Source organism: Macaca fascicularis, chromosome 5 (assembly GCF_037993035.2).
Source record: "Macaca fascicularis isolate 582-1 chromosome 5, T2T-MFA8v1.1".
Lineage (NCBI taxonomy): Eukaryota > Metazoa > Chordata > Mammalia > Primates > Cercopithecidae > Macaca > Macaca fascicularis.
Window position 1 is genome coordinate 189,556,524 of NC_088379.1, and position 14,543 is coordinate 189,571,066.

Below are 14,543 nucleotides of genomic sequence, written 5' to 3' on the forward strand. Positions count from 1 at the left end.
TAAGGAAGGCTCTCTTTCCTGCCACTCTGCCACATGAAAATGCTCCACTCCCAGACACAGGTGTGAACGTGGCCATTCCCTTGGCCTCCCCACCCCTATTTCCTTCGAGATTCTACTCAGGTGCCACCTCCAGGAAGCCTTCCTTGACTGAGCTCCCATAATCCTGCCCTGCAACCACACGTACCACATGACACAGAAAGCACCCGTGTTTAGGTCTTTCCTTATGTGGTACCTCAGAAGAAGGGCTGAGTTACTGTGCTTTGTCACCCCCCCCCCAGTGTCTGACATATAGTAGGTGCTCAGCAAACATTTGTTGAACAAACTCATAAATATAGGAAAGAACCTACTTCTTGAAGAGATTCGTTCTGCAGTTCTAGATTCATGATAAAATTCCATCAAAACAAGCATTTTGATGTGTTCATTTGGGATGAAAAAAACTAAATTCTACAAAGCCCAGTCATAGTCCAGCTGTGGAGAATGCTGCTTTCCCCTTGAAAGACCACAAAACTCTAAAGAAGTCACCTTTATTTATTAAAAAAAAAAAAAGTCAGTAGCACAGGAATTGTGTCAACATGTCTGCTGGCCACAAGCAGGTATAAGAATAAATTCGATTTCTTCAAGCCAGATGCTTCCATTTTTCCAGGCCAGCTAGATCTACTAATCTGTTGAGTCACACCATAAGCTATACTTCCAAAAGAGCTGCTCATTTAAACTCAATTTCTGATATGTTTTGGCGGCGTCCCCACCCAAATCTCAACTTGAATCGTATCTCCCAGAATTCCCACGTGTTGTGGGAGGGAGCCGGGGGGAGGTAATTGAATCACGGGGGCTGGTCTTTCCCAGCTATTTTTGTGATAGTAAGTTTCATGAGATCTGATGGGTTTATCACGGGTTTCTGCTTTTGTTTCTTCCTCATTTTTCTCTTGCCGCCACCATGTAAGAAGTGCCTTTCACCTCCTGCCATGATTCTGAGGCCTCCCCAGCCATGTGAAACTGCAAGTCCAATTAAACCTCTTTTTCTTCCCAGTCTCAGGTATGTCTTTATCAGCAGCGTGAAAACAGACTAATACACTTTTACACAGTGGTTTATGGAAACCGTGCTGGGCCCAGACCGCCAATGACAGACTGCGCAAATGAAGGCCGGCTAGCGCTGAGTACTGTCCCCATCACCCATGGTATTTTAAACTCTGGAAACCAACCAGAAGGAAAGCCTCATACCTTTCAGAAAGGAAAAAAAAAAAGAAGCCTGCTATTAACAAAAATGTATCTAAATCTCTCTATAACTTATTAATGCCATTTTTCTAACCACAGAGGTGACTCTTAAAGTAAAAAATCTCCTTTGTTAGTTATCTGTTCTAAGGATTTTGTTGGGGAACCTGGTTTAAAAAAACTAAAATAATCCCCCCCCAGAAAAGTGATTTCTCTTTTCTCTTAAAGGCGATTAAAAGGCCCTGGTTCAGCTTTTCTTTTCTTTTCTTTTTTTTTTTGAGATGGGAGTTTTGCTCTTGTTGCCCGGACTGGTGGCTCACCACAACCTCTGCCTCCCAGATTCAAGCGATTCTCCCGCCTCAGCCTCCTGAGTAGCTGGGATTATAGATGTGTGCCACCAGGCCTGGCTAATTTTGTATTTTTAGTAGAGATGAGGTTTCTCCATGTTGGTCAGGCTAGTCCGGAACTCCTGACCTCTGGTAACCCACCCACCTCGGCCTCCCAAAGTGCTGGGATTACAGGTGTGAGCCACTGCGCCCAGCCCTGGCTCAGGTTTTTGTATGTGTAACTTTCTAAGGTGTAACGCAAAGCTGTACTTTTAGTAGCAATCAGACTACAAAATCTGGTCTCTAGCAGAAGTTAGGCTCTTACATTGGAGAATTCTCCAAATCATGCACAGCAAGTACCTACTGGGTCATACCTCAGGTCTATTTTGAGCAAAGATGCCAATGAACTGATCTGGGGTGGCTGTGAAGCCCTTCTGGATCAGCGCTGAGCCTAGGCACTCCGACATTTCTGCAACCTAAAATGGAGAGGAGAAAGTCAGAAACAGATTGTGCCCCAACTCCAGAACCAAAGCTGACCAGAGGACAGGCTTACGTCTCAGCCAGCACGCAACGCTGCACACAGAACGGGAGAGGGAACACGCAGGCATTCCTTTATTGGTAGGTTTTTTGGTAAAGCACAAGGTTTTATTCACAAGAAATCAGAATTAAGAGAACTGACCGCAGGGTTCCTTCTGCAAAGCAAATTAATCTTATCCCAACGGCTGCAGGTCACAGATAATTATATGGCAAGGCTTCTTATACATTTTTTTCTATTTTAGTTTTATAAAATTATAAAAATAGTAGAGAGATGGATTTTTTTTAATTTATAAAGCAGCCAAAACTTGTTTATTTGGTATAAACACAGAAACAGCAACTTTTGAGAGACCTATAAAAAATAAGAGCAAGCTATTATCCTGAAGTTCTACAATTCTGTTCTTAAGAACGTATTCTTAGGAAACAATTCAATCTCAGGAGGAGGTTTTTAAAAGCCTACATATAGGCTAGGCATGGTGGCTCACGCCTATAATCCCAGCACTTTGGGAGGCCGAGGCGGGTAGATCACTTGAGGGAGTTCGAGGCCAGCCTGGCCAACATGGTAAAACCCCGTCTCTACTGAAAATACAAAAATTAGCCAGACATGTGGCGTGCACCTGTAATCCCAGCTACTCAGGAGGCTGAGGTAGAAGAATTGCTTGAACCCAGGAGGTGGAGTCTGCAGTGCACTGAGATCATCCCACTGCACTCCAGCCTGGGTGACAGAGTGAGATTCCATCTCAAAAAAAAAAAAAAAAAAAAAAAACCTACGTATAAACATATGCAAATATTTCAAAATTATTGCATCAAAAATCTCCAGGGTAAAAAACCTAATCATGGCTGGTGATTAAGTAAATGATGGTAAATCACTAAGAAAATGCTACATGGTTAGTTAATATTATAATTGTGAAAACTATATCAAACTTAGGACAATATTATAATGATAAGCAACACATGTAAATATAAAAATGCATATTATAATAACTAAGTAAAAATTGGTAGGTTTGCAAAATTCGGCAGGGTTATCCTATCCTCTCCCCGTTCCTATCCCAAATAAATTAAAATTTTTAAAAAATCTTAAACTTTGCAGTTCTTTTTTCTTTTCTTTTCTTTTTATTTTTGAGATGGAGTCTCACTCTGTTGCCCAGGCTGGAGTACAGGGGCATGGTCTTGGCTCACTGCAACTTCTGCCTCAAGGGTTCAAGCAATTCTCCCTGCCTCAGCCTCCAGAGTAGCTGGGATTACACCACCTGCCACCACATCGTATTTTTCAGTAAAGACAGGGTTTTGCCATGTTGGCCAGGTTGGTCTTGAACTCCTGACCTCAGGTGATCTGCCCCCCTCGGCCTCCCAAAGTGCTGGGATTATAGGCATGAGGCATACCGTGCCTGGCCTGGAGCTATTTTCTTTATTCTCAGTTGGCAAATTCTCAAGAGCACTCTTAAAGCACACCCATACCCATAGGAAGTAAGGCCACACCTACTCCTGGCCTGGAACCCTACTTTCTGGGCCTTGGCACCATCCTGGCCCTGCCTATGGGGAACAGAGTGATCATGGTAAGGTGACAATAGGATGACACAAACAGGTTCATTACTATCCTCTTCTTCACAGATGAGTTCAAAAGTCTTGGTTGCATTTAAGTAATAGGAACCTGAGAAATACCTGCAATTGGATGCTACATAGCTGGTAAATATGATTGAATAATACACGCACATTTATATTTCTAGATCGGTCATACATTCTTAAAAACAAAAAACAAAAAAAAAACAAACCCCTTTAAGGCATTCCTAGTCACCAAAAGGTCATATTCATTGGATGACTGAAAAAGAAAAAAAAAAAGATTTGAATGTACAAATCCAAAGTTGGCTTTAGTTTTGTATCTTCACCCACTTCCAAATGAAGCGTGCAAGGCATAGATTCACACCTTCAGAAACCCCAGTGATTTTCCATCTGCCTTGAAAAATGCCAATCTGCAATGGATGTGTCTTCTCTCTTCCAGCCAATAAACAACAGAAGTAACTCAGGAGACACAGAGGACTCCATGACGCCTCAGGATCATCACACACAACACACGCATGTTCAACACACACAGGCTGTTCTTACACTTGTGAAAATGAAGGATCCTGGAAACTAGTATTTACAGAGGAAACTTGGGCTCTGGTAGGACAGAATAAAAATGGGAAATCCTTCCAGTCATGTGAGCTACTGTTCCTAGCTCCTTCTACAGTGGAGGTGTGAGAAGTCACTTCCCCATCTCTCGAGAGACAGACGAACACCTCTCAAGCAAAGCCTTCGGCATCCTGTCGACCCCAGAGGACGGACGGGGAGAATCACGCACTTCAGTCTGAGAGCAATCCACACACTCTGCAAACACACTCTGCAGCTGCAGAGAACAATCCCTTCCACAGACGCACCCCAAATACACCAGCCCCTAAACTGCCCTTCACACAAAACCCAGAAGAAGCAAGTGCATTTGTATTCAGGAATCCGCATGATTACCTGCCCCTAGAGCAGGAGAGGGGGAGCCAGGGGCGGAAGCCTTTCCTGGACAGCTGTGTGGAAGCAGCAGGCAGCAAAGCAGAGCTGGCATGTCTGGGGCACCTGCCTGTCCCGGGGTGCCGTGTGCACTGGGGAAGAACCGTGGCATCCACATTCATTGTAATCACGACAAAAAAATAAATAAACAGCAATGTCCTCCTACACTGCTACTGACACTCAGGAACTGCTGTTTCCACAGTTGTGGCCATTGCTGGGTGGGGACTAGAGCCTGACAAGGGTCACCACACTCAGATCCCAGCTTCCTTTGTGCTTCTACAGTAACACAAGTGTCTTCCCCGAACATCTGTGTTCCTCCCTGCGGCTGCCCTGGGGGTGTCACACAGGTGGTGAGTTGGCCACGCACAGCTTTGAGGGTCAGTAGCACGCACTAGGAAAGCCCACACAAGAGGCTGCAGGCCTTGCTTCTGGTCCTGTTTCTGCCACTAACCAGCTATGACCTTGGGTGAGTCACCTCTCTTCCTGAGACAGGTCCTCCTCATCCGTAAAATGAGGACATGCTTCCACGTTCTGGCTTCTGAGTTTTTCTAGTACCCTTCAAGTGGAGAGGAATAATCCTATCCCGCCAGGGGAACTGGGAGAGTTTCTAAAATTTTATCTTAAAAATTATACTCGACTTCACAATGTATCCACATCAGCTTTGAAATACAGTGCTTTGAACCACTAGCTAAATTCCTTAACTTGTTCTCCCCAAACCTTTGTGTCAAGTTTCTCCTTGGACGCCCCATGCTTACGGCAAGGCTCTGAGATGGTCCAGCACATACACTTTGGAGCAACCTTCTGGCTCCAAGAATTCACATACGGAAGCATCCCTGCTTGCAAGAGGAGTTCACAGAGCCTGTTTCATACAAACTCACCTGTTTGTATGAAAGCCATTCATAGGGTTGGTCTGGTTTCCGAGAGCCTAAACAAGGGCCATTATCTAAAAAACAGAGAAAAAACAATGGATGGGCTGAACATACATACATATTCCCAGATTTTAATTTGTATCCCAGCCCCAACCTACTAAACATCAGCTAGACTCTACTTTAGTCCTCAGATAAGTAGATGGTGGCTTCAGATTGGAAATGTTTTCTCCCTCAGTTTTGGTCTGATTTTTTCTTTGCTGGTTTATTTCTGTTTTGTTTAATTGGGGCAGGAGAGGGGGATGAGGGGAGAAATGGCAAAATCCAACTCTTAAGGGCACTTCATTTGTGATTCCTCTTTAACACCCCACTGCTTTAGACCAGGAGTCAGCAGATGAGTGGTGAAGAGATCCCGCTGTAGTGGTAAAGGGATACCTTCTCAGAAGAGATCTTCATCAAAACTTTTCAAGAGGTCTAAAGCATTCTAACTCAGCATACGGAAAGGAAAATATAATTCTTCATGTGTCCAAATTTTGATGACCAAAGGTATCAAGAATTACCTGGAATCCTAGTTACATGGGTGAAGTCGTGATTGCAGAAGAACAAAAACAAAGAAAAGATGCAAAGTGAGGGGACGTGAAGTGCCATTTGTGAAGCAAAAGGAAATATCGAGATGTTTCCCGATTCCCATTGAGGTTTCGAAGAAGCAAAAGGGGACCATAGTGCATCTGGCTTTAGCACGTCAGGTCTGAGTGTTCGTGAGGAGGCTCTGATTTGACGTGAGGACCTAAGGAAGTAGGACGGAAGGCAGGGCTGGCCCCATCACACAGATCATGCCCCAGACAACAGTGTGCCGCACACACAGATTCAGGAGTCAGCCGCGCGGCTGGGGAGGACGCAGGCCGGACACACTGACTTCTTTGCCATCCCTAAAAACAGTCCTGATGAAAACAGCGTTATTCTCGGACCCTCTCCAATTTACAGAGACTGTAACAAGGGCCATACAAGATGAGTTCAATCAGATGCTGTTTCCAGATGGGAAAAAAAAATTGCATTAGCCATATGAAATGATGCGATTTTATTCCTCAAAAACAGAGACCGGCACACTGCAGCCAAGGGTCAAATCAGGCCCACCACCTGTTTTTGTGGACACAGTGATAGTGGCACACAGCCACACTGATTCATTTTTGTTCTGTGTAAGGCTGCAGTTGAGTAGTTGCAACCAAGACCATATGGCACCAAAGCCAAAAATATTTACTATCAGACTTTTTACAGAAAACCTATGCCAACTCCAGCTTTAGAACTAGTCGGTTAAGCTGCAGGCTCACCGGGGGAACTTAATACTATACCCACGCTCTATTCTACCCAGGCTCTACAATTTTTTATTCCATTGAATAGGGATGGGGCCTGGGTCTCAGTATTTTCCAGGAGTTCCCCGATGGCACAAAAGTGCAGCTAGAGATGAGAACCACTGAGAAGCAGGGAGCTCAATCTTTACAAATGGCTTCCTTGGTGCAATTTTAAAGTACGAGGTTTAAAACCTCTAGGTGGGCTTCTTCTATCATTCAACAAACTTCTGACCCCTTATCCAAATGCTGAGTCTTGCTCTTTTGTAGAAGTTTAACTCTACAGTAGCCTAAGAAAATCAAAGCTTAGAATAAAAAGATCTTCTGGAAAAATAAAAATAAAAAAGGAAGTAAATTGAGACCTGCAAAGCAGCTCCTTTCAATGAGTACAGATCAAGAAGACTGGACTCACTTTCCTTCACCTTCTCCGACACATCCATAGGACTTTCATTTTCCAGGGGGAGCAAGTGACCAAAGAAAAGTTATGTGACTTGTCTTCAGATCAGGGGAGAGTCAAAAGCATAATGTAAGTCACCACACTCCTCGATGAATGTATATACACTTACATATATACAGCAGGTCCTCAAATAACGGCATTTCATTTGCACGTTCTCCCCACATCTGTGTGGTTTTTCCTGGGAACTCTGGCTTCCTCCCACATCCCAAAGCTGTGCCTGTGAGGTGATCTGGTGCATCTCCACGGTCCTAGTGAGTGTGAGTGTGAGTGGGTGTGAGTATGAGTCTCCCTACGATGGGAGGGTGTCCTGGCCAGGGCAGTTCCCCCCTGACATCCTCAGCTGCCCAGATGGGCTCCAGTCACCCATGACCCTGAACTGGAATAAACAGGTAAATATTTATCTTACTTGTTTGTATTAATTGTTCCTAAATGTATGTAGCACTCACATTTATTTCAATGTTTAATATAAGAAGTGTGGTCTTTATTTAGAAGTTTGGTGATGTTTTTGTGACTAGAAATATGCTGTGGGAATTTAACTCTTGTTCATATCAATTAGCCTATGAGAAAATTGGTTTCATTATAGTCGTTTTCAAGTTGCAGTTTCCAAGAACTGCACATGCTCTGTGATGGTGGTAAAGAACACGAACACGAACACACACACACACTCTGCTTCATGTGCCACATGTTAGGCTGATCCACCTGATGGATATTTACTATCACAGACAAATCCTGACCTTGACACCAACTTTGAAAATGTTCATAAATTAAATAACACACAAGTAAGCTTGCTCTTCCTTTGTAATGGGCTTAATGCACCTGCTATGGGAACACTGGGACAAACTCGCCAAGCTGAGACATCCAGTTACCAGTGTTAAGCAAAAAACAATAGGCTTTTTTTTTTTTTTGAGATGGAGTCTCGCTGTGTCATCCAGGCTGGAGTGCAATGGTGCAATCTCGGCTCACTGCAACCTCCACCTCCCCAGTTAAAGCGATTCTCTTGCCTCAGCCTCCCGAGTAGCTGGGATTACGGACACGTGCCACCATGCCCAGCTATTTTTGTATTTTCAGTAGAGACGGAGTTTCACCATGTTGGTCAGGCTGGTCTTGAACTCCTGACCTCGTGATATGCCCGTGTCGGCCTTCCAAAATGCTGGGATTACAGGCGTGAGCCACCACACCCGGCCAATAGGCACTTCTTGAGTGCATATTACATGCAACATATCATGAGGGATAGAGCCAGCAATACCACATGGTTCCTGACCATAAAGGGATTACAATCTAGCTAGCAGTGGCCCAAATAAAAGCTAAGCATCAGAGGATTTAAATAACAAAGCACAGATTCCAAGACCATTTTTAGAGAAGTACTTGGTATAAGCAAAAATGAAGTGGCTAAAACAGAAAGAGGGGTGGAGAAACCAGAGGTACTCCCTCCTTCACTGAGGATGAATTAGTGGGGCGCTCACTGTATGCCAGGCACCGTCAATGCTGTGAAAAGAGATGACTGACAGCCACCCTGTTCTCAAGGAGCTCGGGCTAGGGGGGCAGAATGCCAGGCGAACACCTCTGCGCCATCAGGGTTTATGCGGAAGGAATATAACGTGCTGGAAGGGAAAAGGGAAGAAATACCTCACTGGGAGGTAGGGGATGAAAATGATAGACTAGGAAGGTTTTAGAGAAAAGGTGAAATGCAGAGAGTTTTAAAAGATTAAAGAATACATCAAGCGTCCAGGCTGGGGGTAGAAAGAGGCTTTATGATCAAGTGCATGGCTGGGCATGGTGGCTCAGGCCGGTAATCCCAGTATTTTGGGAGGCCGAGGCGGGTGGATCACTGAGGTCAGGAGTTTGAGACCAGCCTGGCCAACATGTTGAAACTCCATCTCTACTAAAAATACAAAAACTAGCCAGGCGAGGTAGTGGGCGCCTGTAATCCCAGCTACTCGGGAGGCTGAGGCAGGAGAATCACTTGAACCTGGGAGGTGGAGGTTGCGGTGAGCCAAGATCACGCCATTGCACTCTAGCCTGGGCAACAAGAGCAAAACTCCGTCTCCAAAAAAAAAAAAAAAAAAAAGTGCACAAGTCTGGGCACGGTGGCTCACACCTGTAGTCCCAGTACTTTGGGAGGCTGAGGCAGGAGGCTCACTTGAGGCCAGAAGTTTGAGTCCAGCCTGGGCAAGATAGCAAGACCCCATTTCTAAAAAACAAAATAAAACTGCACAAAGGCTCAGGGCTGGGGAGAGAGCAGAGGTAGTCGTGGCTCTGCAGGAAGTTCAGTATGACCTGAGAGCCATATACAGGAGGCCTGGGAGGGACAGAGGCTGGAAAGGAGGTATGCTGGATATCACAGGGTTTCTTACGCCACAGTTAATAATTAAGGGTAATCCCATGAGCCAACATTTCCCAAGTGTCTCTAACAGAACACTGCCATCCTGGGATGTCAGTATTTCTTTCTCAAAATATGGGTCTCTTGGTCAAGTAAGCATGAAAAATGCTGGATTGGAACCAGTTTAACGACCTCTTTATTGCAGGAAACGTCAGAGCCTACTGTGCACTGGTGTAACATGTGACTCACCATAAAATACAGAATGTGACACTCACATATTTGACCATGGAGCCCCGGGGCCATAGGGAACATCTAGAGGGTCCAGTGAGCTTTGGGACAGACTCTGGGGAAGTTACAGTGGACACAGAGGGGCCTGAGCGATACTAAGGCGGCGAAAGATAGAGCAAATGTGCATTTCTGAAAGGCCACTCGTTCTTCATGAAACACAGCAAGCGGCAGCCACGCAAACGCAGGAAAATGCTTACTTGACACCTGTATTCCCCTCTGGAAACCTTCGTATAACGTTGTGACATCCTCATAGAAATACACCAAGGGCTCGTCGCTGTCAAGCAGTGCGGATCTTCGTGCACCACCACTGCCCTATCCAAGAAGAAAGGGGGCGTGTTAGAAGGCGATGAAATACGAACGCGCTGTGGAATGGCTAAATCAAGCTAATTAACATATCCATTCCTTTACATCCTTATCACTTACTTGCAGTGAGAACACTTAAAATCTATTCTCTTAGTAATTTCAGGTATACGGTACACTGTTATTAACTACAGTCACCAACTAATAATGCACAGTCACCATTTTAATTAAAAATAGATGTCCCGAACTCGTTCCTCCTATTATACACCATAAATACATATAATTTGTATTTGTCCATTAAAAAAATAAATAAAATGCTTAAAAATTAAATACAAAGTCTAACACGCCCCTGTGGTACCCGCACCCCTCCAGGCGGCCCCCTGCGGAACAGCTGCTCAGTGAGCGAGTGCTCAAAGACTGTGGCGGAAGATGTGCTGAGGTAAACCCATCGTTCGCCTAGAGGTAAGCACAGGCTCCGGGGTACCACAGCTAAGACAACAGGGCTGTCAAAAAGATGCCTGAAGAAAGAAAACAGGTTCACAGACCTATAAGTGCTGGCCCTGCCAGATAAGGCCAAAGAGAGCAAGAGAAGAGCCAGAAACTGCCACCACTACACACATTGCCAGTTCTCAAGCCACTGCCATCCACAACACAGAGGACTGATCCTGCTCAGCCCTGGTGGAAATGAAACCCCACTTGGCTATACTTCTAAAATGTTTCCTATATTCTTTTTGAGACTATTTCCACTGTTTTATCTCCTCACCAAGCGCAATGTAATCTGTTAGAAACTTCACTTTCTTTCACAGCATCTCTAACAGTTAAAATAATCGGCTACAAAACATATGATTGTGCAGAGACAGGTCTTCACTAGTTTTAGGTGCAACATTTATAGGTGTGCAGACTTGACATCGCTGTGCACCCTTCTCTAAGTCGTCTTCATCTGTTGGCTTCCTGAGTATATTTGCTATGCACAAGAACTCCTAATGATGGATAAGGCGGCAGGGCCTAGCCTCCCACAGTAGCAGCAGTAGTCTTTAGAGGTAGCAGGTCTCCAATGGGAGCTGCTGAGTCCTCTGGGGCCAAAGGACACTGTAAGGCATCCAGACATCCACAGAAAGCCAAAAAGCACTTTTTAGAGACTGATAAAAAAAAGCTCAGTGACTGTGACGTTAGAGCCTGCCACTTGTTCTTTAAATTTCAGAGAGGGGCCTTCACTTTTACAACAGTCTGGAAATGCTTGGAGAAATTAGACTGTGATACGATAACTTCTGGTACCAACAGGAAAGAGCTGTCCAAAAGTGGAAGAGATCATTTCTGGCTTAAGGTGTGATGAAAGAAAACAGGAGACACCAGAAAGAAGTGGGGAAAAGCTAGGTCTCAGAGTAGGGTGGCAGCGCTGAGGAGGGCAGCGCGGAGGAGGAAATGGATGGGTGCCAGGGGATGAACTCACAGGGAGACCCCTTAGAAGGTGACGACTGCCTGATCTGTTTCCATGGACTCTTGTATTTTCATTAGGATTATCCATTCCTCTTCCTACAAGCTCTTTTGCTTTTTGTCCATCCTTAAGTTATTATGTATATACTGTTTAAAAAACATTTAAGTGATACAGAAGTATATCAAGGAAAAATGATTACTATTAGTAGTTTGGTAAATTCCTCCCAGTCTTTTTTCTATGCTTATACATTTACAGACATTCTGTCAATATCCACTGTGTGCTACATATGTGTATTTAACTCTTGATCCAAAACTGCAAATACTTTTCTGGAGTAAATATGACCCAATCATATCTTTTAATCATCACAATGTCTTCTCTCTCTTGGCAGAAACTTTCTAACACCTATGGCTGTGATTCCAAACACACTTACTAACTACAGCATGCTGCTTTGTAAAGCAAACACGTTATTCTTTGTGTGCACAAGAATGGGAGAGTATCTTCGCATCAGTGTCACGCATTGTTGTTACTTAATTGCTGAGTCTGTTTTCTTTTCTGTAACATGGAGACATCATGAGTCCACTTCCAGGGTTATTTTTTGTTAAAGAGGAACTTTCCTGTAAAATATGATTGTGTAGAATATTACTTGTGCACCCGGTAACATGCTCTAACTACAGTACAAGTCCTCCATCACCTCAATCTTGACTCCAACAAATAGCCTGAAATTCAGAAGCAATTTTCTGGCTTGGTAGAGAGTATCAGAAGCCTCTTTAACCCATGAAGCCACCAAAAACACCTCAGGTACCAAGGCTAAGGCAGGAAGAGAAAGGGGGAACGGACAAAATGATAGAAAACAGGAAGACTGAGAGGGTGTGAAAAGAGAAAAGAAAAGCACCAAGCATGACGGTGAAGTGTGGTTGTCTCAGCATGGCCTGGAGATGCAGGCGGCCTGGCCGCCCACAGGGAGGTCCTCACGATGCTCTGCTCAGGACGGTGCCTTCTATACCTCTTGACACAACAGAAAAGCATTCATGGTCTTTTTCACACTATCTCCTCAACTGCACTCTGCAGAGGAACTCCCCTAGCTGTGAATGGGCAGATGGGGATAAGGTGAACAAGACACAAGCCTGTTCTGAAGGAGCCCAAGTCTTGTCCCTAAGTGACCAGAGGGACTTCAGGGAGCCCTGGCTGAGCAGAAGAGTGCAGGGAGAGTCAGGATGAACAGACAGAAGCAAGCCTGAAATCTCAGGTGCACAGGCTCATCCTAAAGCCAGGGTTCTCAAAGTGTGGTCTGCCGAACACCTGGCACTGGTTAGGAAAGCAAATCACAGCAGACCTGCCGAATCCAAAATTCTGGGGATGCAATCCAGCAATCTGCGCTTTCAGAAGCCTTCCAGGGGCCGCTAAGGTTTGACAAACACCTTGCTAGAGACACTGAGGTTTCCAGCAGGGAAGTGGTGAGGATAGGCGAACGGGTTAGAAAGAAATCTACAAGAAGTGCACGCAGTGTGTGGAACACGAGGGAGAGGAGAGACTGGAGAGAAACCAACTCCTACAGACCTGGAGAGGGCAGTGGGAGTTGGGAACCGGGAAGGACCAAGGCACCGGGCGTGCTGCAGCACTCAGGAACAGGATTTGACAGGTAATGGGGTGCAGGCAGAAAGAAGGATGGCTGAGAAGAAAAACTGTTCCCTTTAATCCAATAGAAGACTGGGCACTGGGGGTAGGCTTCAGAAAAGAGAAGTTTAGCTTTGGACATACAGAGACCATAACCCTTCGAGATAGGTCAACCACCTTGGTCAACGTCCCAAATTTTATTTTGAGAACCACTGCTCTAGAGGACCATTTTATAACAAATTTTTAGCTAAATAATTTTTTAGTTAGGTGTAAGGTTTTGGTGGTGTATAATCTTCTGGAATCCGAGAAACACGGAGGCAAACGAACTAAATCAAAGTTGAAGAAGTGAATGATATCCCCAATAAAGCAACATCGTGACATGTAACCTGGGGCAAGATACTTATTATTACCCTAATTAGCAATTAGAATAATGAGAAAAGCCTGAACATGAAGCAGTAAATAAGACATCTGCCAAAAGGAGACACTAATTGAAGGCTTGATGATACTGGATAAAAGGTCACACTGTCACTCAGTTGTCAGACATAACTGTAATTTCAAGAAAGGGGGTTGAATAAGAAGGGGAAGGGCACAAAACATTAAGATCCGTGCTTCAAAATCTGTGGCTCTATGAAAGGACCACACATTCCAATAATGAATCTTTTTTTTTTTTTTTTGAAACAGGGTCGTGCTCTGTTGCCCAGGCTGGAGTTCAGTGGCATCATCAGAGCTTGCTGCCATCTCGACCATCTGCACTCAAGCAGTCCTTCCACTTAACCTCCGGAGTAGCTGAAACCACAGACACATGCCACCTTGCTTGGCTAATTTTTTTATTATTTGTAGAGACAAGGTCTCACTATGCTGCCCAGGCTGGTCTCAAACTCCTGGGCTCAAGTGATCCTTCCTTCTAGGCCTCCCAAAGTATTGGGATTACAGGTGTGAGCCACTGCGCCTGGCCCAGTGTTGCTATTCTTTGAACAAAAATGCTATATTTAAAACTGAGTGTTAGCAACCTTAGTTTTATCTACATAAGGGGTTGCAAGCTGAGTGCTGGGAAGCATAGCTGTAACAATTGGAGCCCAAATTTTCTGTAGGTTTTACAAGATAGCGTCACTTCAAAAGCTGGGGACTTAAATACTGTACTAGGTGAGTCCACGTGGCTATTTCTAGGGACACCTATTTAAATGAAAAATAGCTTAAATCTGGCCCTTATGGCCTTCTGACATAACCTACTGAGCAGGTGGCAGTGTGTGGGGGTCGCTTGGGCTCAAGAAACAGGGCAAGAGAAGCAGACAACCCCAGTTGAATGTGTAGGA

At 44.7% G+C, this 14,543-nt stretch overlaps 1 protein-coding gene across 16 annotated transcripts in view; it reads right to left on the bottom strand.

Moving 5' to 3' along the window:
* Positions 1-14,543, bottom strand: part of ACSL1 (acyl-CoA synthetase long chain family member 1) — an 80,072-nt gene that overhangs the window by 23,113 nt on the left and 42,416 nt on the right. For all 16 annotated transcript variants that reach the window (XM_045393109.2, XM_045393108.2, XM_045393116.2 and 13 more), the window contains 3 exons: positions 10,079-10,193; positions 5,483-5,547; positions 1,910-2,011 (listed from right to left, as the gene is read on the bottom strand). In XM_045393109.2, the coding sequence (XP_045249044.2) occupies positions 1,910-2,011; positions 5,483-5,547; positions 10,079-10,193 (282 nt within the window). The remainder of the gene's footprint in view (positions 1-1,909; positions 2,012-5,482; positions 5,548-10,078; positions 10,194-14,543) is intronic.